This window comes from Scomber scombrus, chromosome 20 (genome assembly GCF_963691925.1).
Source record: "Scomber scombrus chromosome 20, fScoSco1.1, whole genome shotgun sequence".
NCBI lineage: Eukaryota > Metazoa > Chordata > Actinopteri > Scombriformes > Scombridae > Scomber > Scomber scombrus.
In genome coordinates, this window is record NC_084989.1 from 2,598,441 (window position 1) to 2,609,527 (window position 11,087).

Sequence of the window (11,087 nt, forward strand, 5' to 3'; positions counted from 1 at the left end):
ATGGACAGTGGAGGCCTGTGGCTGTTTAGTTTGGTCTCCTTCTTGTTCTAATATGACATTGACCCTGTAAACAACACCAGCCCCCATAAAAGAAACACTTTGCTATTGCAGAGTGGAAGTGTTGACTGGCCCTGCAAAGAGTCAAGACCTCAACACCACCCAGAATTTTTTAGAATGAACTGGAACACCGACTGTGAGCCACTAGATCACCCAAAATCCGTGGAAATCCCTGCAGCCTGGTCCCAACATCTGCTGGAAAAGCCTGTAAGCAGAAGAGTGGAGGCTGGCAGAGAGGCAGACTGATGATCAAAACACTGCAGTGTCCAAGAGACAGACAAGAAGTATTCAGAGGCAGAAGGACCAGCTTTATTGATAGTTTAGCAGACCACCAGAGCTAGTAAAATCATTTGAGATAAACACTTTGTCTGCAAACAGAAGCATCAGGATTTTGCTCCCAGAAATCTACAGACAACAATAAATAAAGACCTGAATATCAGCAAAAGCAAAAATATATAATATAGCAGAATTGGAAGCGAAATGTTTCACAGTGAAATCATAAACAATGCAAGACCAAATGGTGATGTGACTTACAACCAAGCAAATGTTATCTGATTAACCTTTTTTTTTTTTTTATCCCTTTGTGTGAAATACAGAATACCGAATTTAACGTATGTAGCAAGAACAGGATAATACAGTATATGAATGTGTCATGCAACTTTCAATTTAACCTGCAATCAATAAACTGTCACCTGCACCTGATGTCCAACTGAAGACACATCAGGGCAAACTAACCACAATAAGAAGGGAAGAGGAAAATAGAGTTACAGGATTCAATAGCAACACTGATATCAATCCTGGTCCTTTTACAAAAATATAACTATATCTCCTTTAGACTAGACTAACACCCTAAACCCCTACAGTTCATTTGTCCAAACCGTTATCACCAGTGATGATGATGATGATGATGCTGGTGAAACAGATAGTAACTACTGTTTCTCCAACAGTGACTGACAGGATGGAACTGCAGTGGTACTTACATCTATACAGTCATAGCAGATACACTGTACAAAGGCAGAGAGAAGACAGACTCATGAAAAGCATCACTGTGGTGAAGAGAACCAAACTTATTGTATCAACTCAAACTGCCGCTGGAGTCATGACGTAAAAAAGCCAGGCTTCTTCTAAGTTAATTATTACAGCATTTAAAGCAAACTGAAACTATTGCCGATAAAGGGAATTCCGATATTTTTCCAAATCTGTGTGGGTTTCCTGGTGTTACGTGTGTTTAAAGTCTTTTGTGGCTCCAGAGGGAGCTGTGTGAAAACTCATGAACTGTCTCAAGTGATCGGCCATCATGAGTCTAATATCAAATGAGTGCAATGCTTTATCATCCCTGGTTCAATGGTTTGATTCTGGCTGGGACTTCTCTCCTGCAGTTACTGTTACTTTTAAATCCAGGAAAGATGCCAAAATGATCTAATTTTTAAAAAGTATACATTTGTCTGATATCACCAACGATGAAATACTTAAAGCCTCTCTGTAATCAGACATTCATTACATTAATTAATCATCTTTACTCTGATTACTTTTAAGGATCAACTCCAAAAACACTGGATCCTACATTTCCCACAATACAATGTGATATCATCTAGTGTTATTACACCTTTCCTGCAAAGTAAATGACCACATTTTTAAACACTTGTCATCCACAAGCCCAAACTGAGATTACATCACTATGATGTCATCAGGGGTTTTTTTTTCCTTTAGGTTTGACAAAGCTCCTCTAAAGCCACAGAAGACATTATACAACTGTTCTGATTTGCTGAGCAGTGCTCTATATGACAAGTTAACTGAACTTTATGTGTAGAATTGGTGGAATGTCCCTTTAGGTGAGTAAGCTGTTCCTATTGTTACATATGCAGTGAAAGCAGAGTGAGGGCAGACTTCAGAGGCAGTTTGAACATGTGACCTGTCAGACAAACTTTCTCTAGCTCAGATACACACGCTGTTCAACTGCAATTAAAACTCAAAATTAATTTTGCATTGAAATCATGATTAGCAGATGAAGCTTGTTACAGTCTAACTGTGAGGTTCTGCTAAAAACATTTCTTTTTTTCTTCTTGAGTCTGTTGATACTTTCTTTACACAGCACCACACATCTGGCAAAGAAGAGAAATGAGGAGCATCACTTTCACACTCCCTGCATGTGTTTGTAATTCACACAGTCACCTAAATATCTGTGTGTGTGTGTGTATATGAGTCCTTTAAGAGGTCCAGCGCCACCAGGCCACCCTCATGCGATCCCACACGGCACCTAAAGAGTCGAAGGCGGGGCGCACGTCCAGGATGGAGAACTGGTAGGTGTCCTTGTTGATTTCGCCGTCGTAGTAGTCGATGACGTAGCGCACCTCCTTCCCGCAGCGGTCGATGATCCAGTCATGGCGGTCAAAGGGAAGCTCATAGCTGCGGAGGAGAGGAGAAATGAATTTGAGTTATGATGACACTTTCTCCAAATTAACCAATAGAAAGGGAGGAGATTGTGTGCTCGCTGCTGTATAGGAGACATCTTTTTCTTCCTCTATGGACAGGTGTCCCTATACTCTGCTCTCTTTATGTTTCAGGTTATTTACTGGAATGTATTTACAACACAGTGTTAAATATTATATGGACATAAGCCAAAATATTTCTTTGGGTTTGTTAATGTCAGTTCTCAACCAGAATCTGAAGCAGAAGGAGGAACAATTTCCAGGAATCACATATCACATAAAGATAAGACGGTGATTGAAAAGGAGTAAGGTTTGCTTGTAATACAGACACAACATAAGCAGAACATGTCGTGGCTGTTATGGAAATGTGGGCTGGTGAAGAACAGACTGCACTTTATGAAAAAGCTTCAGTGCAGATGTGACACATCAGCCAATCATTGGACATGAGGGGTAAAGACTAAAACGAACATCCTGGATTGATTTTGGGGTCTGTTTGATGGTGGCATCAGCTGCTTCTTTATTTAGTGAGAGATACTGTGTGTGATTAACAGTAATTGGGAGCAGGATAAGTGATGAACAGGAAAACACTCATGACACGGGACAGTACAAAGCAAAGAGAAGCAGAAAGTGACCCAAACAAAACAACATGAAACATTAAGAAAATACAATAAATAAGTAAAAGGTTTGTTTAATAGGAGATGCACATGTGGTGTGTGTGTGTGTGTGTGTCTGTGTGTGTGTGTTTGTGTGTTAAGGATATAAAGGAGACAAAAGAGAAGAGAAGAGAAAAAATGGCCAAGTCGAAGTTGTAGTGTAGTTGGTGGGTTGGTGGGGGTCTCTGGTTGGGTCTCAGGGACAAAGAGGCGCCAGGGTGAAACCAGGATGAGTCAGGACACAATTATTTATTTTTTCTCTCCCTCTCTCCACTTCTATCCAACCATTTCTTTTTTTATAGTTTGTTTGCTTGTCTGTCTGTGCTCCCCTCTCTCTCCTCCTCTCCCCTCCCTCCCTCCCTCCCTCCCTCACTCTTGCCTGCTTTAGGTTTGCACCCAGACTCGTAGGAGGTTGCCGCTCTGTTGCAGGTCAGATACAATCTAGAAAAGCCCCCATACCTACAGGAGGGGTCTGAGGAGCATCTCTCTATTTGAAGAAGAATAGACAGAGGAATGGGACACCAGTCAGGAGTCCTGACCCCCCCCCCCAACCACCACCATGTTGAGTGCAGCGTATATCCTGGATTGAGGATGCCTGTGTGTTGTTGTGTGTGTTATCTGACAGTGAGTGAAAATAATTCTCACCAGATTCCTACAAATAATAATAATAATCAGCACATTATAGTAAGAGTAATGATTAAAATAACAAAGTGGGAATGACACATGGATACAACATGAATGCACTGACTAAAGTGTAGTGAGATAAGTTTGAGCTCACCCCATCCAGTGGCGGATGCGAGCCCTCGGTGAGAACTCTTTGGCTTTTCCGCCAAACCTCTTCAAGCTTGGACCACATGGACATTCACTGGAGAAAAACACAAGACACAATACTCATCAAGTACCTGTTAATACACTGATGAACATACATGTGAAGTGTGTGAAGAGTATGTTATTTTTTGGGTTTTTTAAATGTTATGCTCTGTTTATTGTGTTCATGACCCACCCTGCATGCATGGCCTCCCATTTGAGGATCTCCTGCCAGGCCTGCTCATTGTTCGTGTTGTGGATTTTAATGATGTTGCTCATATCAGGAGCAGCGAGGTCATCCTCACGCCAGCGCCACCTGCAGCACAGTACCAAACACACACACACACACACACACACAGGACACTGTAAAAGCAGATAACCCAGAGTTTTTTACTGCCTCAGCACTTCTACTATATTTCCTCTTACAGGCAACACTGTGATCATAAGGATGGTAACTTAAACAGAATAAGTATTTGAACAGTGAGCCAATTAGAGTCATACATGAGAGATCAATGAGAACAGCTAGGATAGGTGATACTGCTTAAGAAAGGAAAGCTAGAAAAAGAAGTTCAAACCCTTCATCACTGCTGACCAATAACTTGTTTAGATGTGTCAGTGTTGGCTCATCAGGTGGAATTATTACAGATATGTCCCTCCACAGTGCTCCAGTGTGGCACCCTAACCCTAACCCTAACATAATGGAGAATCCCTAAACATCTCTGTTACATTCCTGCACACATCTGGTGATGAACTGACATGAGGAAGCCACGCAGTAAACTGACCCCTTCCGCAGCATGGCGTTCCAGAACATCTGCTCAGACGGGTAAACCCAGTGCTTTTCTGAGCCGTGACGAGGGATTGTGGACTCCTCTCTGCCGACGGGCAGGGGGAAAGGCTGGTCTGCAGCTGGCACCTGGTTAGGAGGAGGCATCTGGATACAAGCAGGGAGGAAAAGATAGTTCAATGACACAATCTACACAATCAGTGATTCATTCAAAAGAAAGAGTCAGTGTTTCAGTTGCAGGAACCCTTCTCAAGACATGTCAGTTATAAAGTGACTGAGTGCTTAAATACAATCTATAAGTGCATGATAGTTTACAGCTGTGGAGGACAACAGGAATTTCCCTGATTGTTAAAAACATAAAACTCTACATAAATCCATTTCAATATTACCAACACTTTCCAAGTAAGTGGTGCATATACACAAAAAACCCAGCCTAAATTTAACTTTCGATTTATCTATGTACAAAGGTCACCCATCCCCCAAGAGAGCTTTTTTAAAAAGTATTATTAATAGTATTTTTTACACCATCACATGTTCAGTAAAAGGTATGATTATATCTTGACTTAGATACATGTTTTCAAATCAAACACAGCTAACATTATCCACATTATCCAAAATGTCATGTTGTTTGTTACTTATGAATTAGAATTTTGTCCAAAGTAGGCTTTAGACAAAATACAAGTGCACATGTATTATTAAATAACTCCTCCTTGGTTTTCAAACCTTTACTCTCATTGCCATATACTCTACACACTCCCTCCCTACAGCACAGGTGTCATGTGGCTTCAGTTTTTTATTCAAACCAAGCAGGAGCACACCAGGCTTCACTCATTTAATCAACTGATGTCAGTCTTCAGACAGTTGATTGGTTGAATTGTGTGCTGTTGATTGGTTGGATCACAACCCTGCAGACACATGGAACTTTATGGAATAGTTTGATCATGCCTGATCTACAGTAAATGTGATATATTTACCATATTTGTTGGGTCGATGTCACTGTTGTCGGCTGCTGCAGCTTTCATAGGACACTCGACAAACTCGTAGGCCCGGTCCTGGTGGGCGGGGACTGCTTCTTTTTTGTGCATGGGACACTCGGGCGGAGGAGACGCTACAGGAGAGGCTGCAGGAGACGCTGCAGGAGACGCTTCAGGAGATGCTACAGGAGACAAGAGCACCATGATTGAGGCACGATGATGTGATGTCATGATTTAATTCTGCAAAATCACAGGCTGGCTGATGCTACGACTCAGTTCCAATTTCAGTAATACCACCTGAAAAAAGCAGCAGGATTTGTCACAGTGTAGTTGTGAAAAAGGAAACAGAAATCAGTCAGCAGTAACAAAAAACAGTTGGATAACCTACACTGGATTACATCATACTGGGTAAATACAGAAATGGACATTTCACATGTGTGTAGGTGATAATATTAACATCATCTACTTCTGTCTTTGTGTTCTGATCTGTGCTGCTTCAGTAGTACTGAATAATGAATAATCCATTAGACCTTCACATGTAAACACCTACCTTTGACCGGTTGAGCTTGATGCATGGGACACTCTGAAGGTGGAGACACTGCAACACAGCAGAGATAGACACACTCATTAAAATATGTTAACACAGTTTGAATATCCATGATCATAAATGGTATGATTTTTTTAAATAATGAATGTGTTCTCCTGCAGCACCTTTGACAGGCTGGGCTTCTTGGTGCATGGGGCAGCCCTGAGGAGGGGTGGCCATCATGGCCTCTGCTCTGACTGTAAGAGCTGCAGGTGTGGACATGGAGGCTCCCATCCTGCCCTATCTGATGTGGAGACAAACACATACAAGGTATAAGACAGGTAACACATGGTTTTACAGTGACAGTAAGTTGTTTTCAATATATTGCAATAAAAACCTAAAATCTCTGTCCAATCAATACTACACTAGCATCAATATCTACATTTCCAACAATGCCCAGCCTTTGAAATGACATCCATGGAGGCAGATAGAGAGGCGCTTTAAATAAATAATGATCTCACGAGTGATGTAGTATTACAGTAAACGTACTGTAGTATTATGAGTGATGTAGTATGCAGTATTACAGTAAAAGTACTGCAGTATTATGAGTGATGTAGTATGCAGTATTACAGTAAAAGTACTGCAGTATTATGAGCGATGTAGTATGCAGTATTACAGTAAAAGTACTGCAGTATTATGAGTGATGTAGTATGCAGTATTACAGTAAAAGTACTGTAGTACTATGAGTGATGTAGTATGCAGTATTACAGTAAAAGTACTGCAGTATTATGAGTGATGTAGTATGCAGTATTACAGTAAAAGTAGTGGTTTGGTCCCTCTGACTGATATATTATTATTATGACATCATTAGATTATTAATAGTGAAGCATCAGTGTTAGAGCAGCATGTTACTGTTGTAGCTGCTGGAGGTGGAGCTAGTTTACACTACTTTATATACAGTTAGCTAGTTTAGTCCAGTGGTTCCCAACCTAAGGGTGGGGCCCCTCCAAAGGGTCAGCAGATACACAAATGTGTTTTCAGTTTTTGGACTTTGTCTCTAAACTTTGATTTTTGCTGAAATATTGGATCATTTGAACATTTATTGAAATGAAAGCATGTGAGAAGTTTAGAGGGAAAAATCACTATTTGGTGGAGCTGTTAACAACTCATAGACATCTGAAATGTGAGCCGACTACACACTGCTTTTTTGGTTTCATCTTTAACAATGTGTTGTATTTTAAAAGCTTGTTATATTATCCATTGTGTCAAATCTTCATCTGAAAAGTAACTAAAGCTGTCAAATAAAGGTAGTGGAGTAGAAAGTACAATATTTCCCTCTGAGATGTAGAAAGTAGCATCACATGGAAATACTACAGTAAAGTACAAGTACCTCACAATTATACTTTAGTACAGTAGTTGAGTAAAGGTACGTAGTTACTGTGAGGGCTAACACAGAGAACACTCTTGTTTACTAGTGAAATGTAACACAGTGTTATCTTAGTGAAGGAGTCCGTTTGAAGGGCAACATCATTTAGGTTGGTATGACTGCTTCCTCAGACAGAGGCCATTCTAAGTGCTTATCACACTAACGTTACACAAAGCACAAACAAGCATCAGAACATTAACTAAATAACGTCAAGTAACATAGTCATGAGGTAAATAATGTTCTGTGCAATAACGTTAATGTTTAAGTAGTTGACATTCACGTACAGCACTGATTTAAGTCTGCTTACATCACACAGGCTAACATGTCTCCTGTCTGCAGTTATCCTTGGTTAGCCTCATAGTCAGTGTCAAAGCTTCAGAACAACTACACCTGACTAACACAGAGCACTACATCTCCTCATTTCTCCCATTTATTCAACAACTCAAACTGAGTAAATACAATAAATCAAACGAAACAATTTACATTCAGTCATATGATTAACCTGCTAAGCTAAGTAACAATGCTAAAGTTAGCTGCTATGTTGTCGTCTCCCTCGGTTTTAATATTGTTAACATGCGTCATTTAAAATACAGTGAGGACGTTTCTCACATAAGTCACAGCAGAGTGGAAAAAGCAACAAAGCAGTAACTCACCTGTTAGAGTCAGCTGAGATGTGTTTTCTGTCGGGTTACTGTCTCAATGTCAACGTGCAGCACATCCGAGCTACGCAACCGTGAGGTTACATGTGTTGTACGTAAGCCATATACGTCATCACGCTCACATGGATAAAACTACGTAAACGATACGTCACACCAGCCGAAACCAAATCCAGAAAGTTCGATGGTCCATAATTTAATTTAATTTAATTTAATTTAATTTAATTTAATTTAATTTAATTTAATTTAATTTAATTTAAATAAATTTAATAATAATAATAATAATAACAATAATAATAATAATAATAATAATAATAATAATAATAATAATTCGACTCTACACGTTTACAAAGTAACTACTACTGTGCAATATATTTATGCAAATGTGCTGGGTTTTTTGTTTTTTAAATATTTTTAATAGCCTATTCAACACTTTTCTTTTCTTTTTTTAATATATATTCTGCATTATTTTTGAGCCATGCAACGGAATCTCGGTCTGATGTGCACTGTTAGTGTATCATCTGAATGATCAATCAAATCTAATCTATCTATTTACACATTTTTGGGAATCGTTCGCCCATTGTTTGAACTTTTCACAACTGATTTTAGAAAGTGTATCTAAAGTACAAACAATAAGACATTTGCACATTCACCTTGTTCTGTTAAGTTATTATTTTAAATATACATTTTGTATTTATTTATTTATTATGTTCTTTTACTCCCTCTTTCCATGCTGCAAGTATCAACCAGTTGAAAGTAAAGTCTTGCCTATAATTTTATTATGATGCCTAAGTGTATTCTGTTATTGTCTTAGTGTCAATTTATAAGTTGTTTCTGGAAAGAAAGAAAGAAAGAAAGAAAGAAAGAAAGAAAGAAAGAAAGAAAGAAAGAAAGAAAGAAAGAAAGAAAGAAAGAAAGAAAGAAAGAAAGAAAGAAAGAAAAAGAAAAAACACACCAGCCGCACCTTTACATATAGCCTACACTCAGAAAGAAGTCTAATGAAAATTAGCTCAGAGTGGTCAAATTTACAGACTGTATTCGAATAACGTTGATTTATGGTTTTGAGGGTGTTTCTAATGTTTCATCCACGCAATTTCACAGAAATATGAAACAATATTCTGGGCTGCTGCATTATGTTTTAAGGGACTATGTAACAAATATATTGCCTTATCAGAGTCTAATAACCTGTTGTTGTCATAAAGTCATAATTCCATAGCATAAAAGCTGAATTAGATTAGGTTGGCTACATTAAATTTCAATCAAACCTGTTGGTACATTTAAGTACAAACACCATCTTATTGCCTGGTTTACATCACATGAATTACTCAATGTGTTACAAAACACATTCAGCGGACGGCCACGAGAGGGCACCAAAATACCATCTAATGTCAAGATTTTGTCATGTACTTTATTTCCAGTAAAATGTAGATCTCTGCTATGGTAAACACAGTGGTACATTGATATCATTCAAAATGTGCCCTTTCATTCTCATCCTCTTTCACCATATAGTGCAATTCACTTCATTCAATTTTGTCCTTCCAAGATAGTGTTACTTGCTAAAAATTAGAAGAAAACCGCAGAAAAAATTATAATAATTAATCATAATTTTTATGAAAAAGTTTAAAATAATAAGTAAATAAGTTAATAGGTGAACTTTGTTTAGAACTTACAAAGCCAGAGTTACATGGTTTCTTTACAGATGCACATAACAATACAATACTATAAAATACAGCATAAAGCAGGGATTTCAGGAAATGTTCCGACGTACAGACCTCAATTAAAATGATATACTTCAATAAAAAAAACATAAAATAAAATAAATGTAGTATAAAATAAATAAAATGTATGTTCATCCACTTCCACATACATACTTCTTAAACTTGAAGTCATTTTTGAACACATAATTCTCAGTTCTGCATTCATGGTCAAGGTTGTACTTCTCACACACAGTAGGGCATTCCATTTCAATTCATTGTATTCTACATATTGTTTCAAGACTGAACCTTATTTGATCACTGATTAATCATTCAACATGTCACCATTGGCTGGATTAACATGCCAAGGGGCCCCAAGGCATAAGTGAACTATGGGACCTTAATGACCTCCCCCTTCCCCATTCCTCCCACTCTCAATCCAGTTGTGTATGTTTCCTGTCACCTTCACTATCCATCAAGTACAGAGCACATGGCAATTTTTTTCCCCTTATGCCAACCAGTACTCGTGCTGAAATACCTCCTCGCCCCAGGTTTGCTTTGTGTGTTGCTTAATCACCATGGAAGAACCTGATTATTCAGGTGAAATATTAAAGTTTTATTGAAAACTAGAATTTAACATTTCGTGACCATTCATGCATGTCAGGCGTCCTCCACTAAATACATTGCTGCATTACTGACTTACTTGTGCAGCACTGCCAACAAACACAGCAATAGGAAGCCAGCCTTATGTTGCAAACTTCCTTTGATTTAAATGAAGTGTGAAGTGTGTGGTCTATATGTGATATGCAGCGATATAACGTGCAGTGAGTGTGTGTTTTCTAGCACCACATAGTGGACACGGTGATAGTTATCTCCTGCAATGTCAAATATTCATGAAAATGTATATCCCTGGATACAGCTCACGTCTCTTAAATTGCATCCATGTTTCTCTCACTTGCATCTTACTGCCTCCCACTGTGGATGCATGGAGAGGCACAAGGAAACCACTCGAGGAGAGAGGAGACAAAGAAACATCAGTTAAGAGACTTGAGATGTACCGTGTGTCAGTTGTCTTCTGTTA

General features: G+C 38.8%; 1 protein-coding gene across 1 annotated transcript; it reads right to left on the reverse strand.

The window, feature by feature from the left end:
- Window positions 1-351: 351 nt before the first annotated feature.
- LOC134002498 (holocytochrome c-type synthase) lies at window positions 352-8,403 on the reverse strand. Its single transcript, XM_062441845.1, has 8 exons — window positions 8,310-8,403; window positions 6,416-6,534; window positions 6,255-6,302; window positions 5,705-5,886; window positions 4,729-4,877; window positions 4,143-4,262; window positions 3,918-4,004; window positions 352-2,463 (listed from the first exon to the last, which is right to left on the reverse strand). The coding sequence occupies exons 2-8, from the start codon at window positions 6,522-6,524 to the stop codon at window positions 2,265-2,267; spliced, it is 894 nt and encodes a 297-aa protein (XP_062297829.1). The 5' UTR covers window positions 6,525-6,534; window positions 8,310-8,403; the 3' UTR covers window positions 352-2,264.
- Window positions 8,404-11,087: the final 2,684 nt, after the last annotated feature.

Bases quoted from the DNA above. Each gene is read 5' to 3' on its own strand.
- LOC134002498 (XM_062441845.1), bottom strand. From the start codon at position 6,524: ATGGGAGCCTCCATGTCCACACCTGCAGCTCTTACAGTCAGAGCAGAG. The intron at 4,005-4,142 runs GTGGGTCATGAA...GTTTTTCTCCAG, and splicing joins TGGGAGGCCATGCATGCAGG to TGAATGTCCATGTGGTCCAA. The intron at 2,464-3,917 runs GTGAGCTCAAAC...TCTCCTCCGCAG, and splicing joins CGCATCCGCCACTGGATGGG to CTATGAGCTTCCCTTTGACC.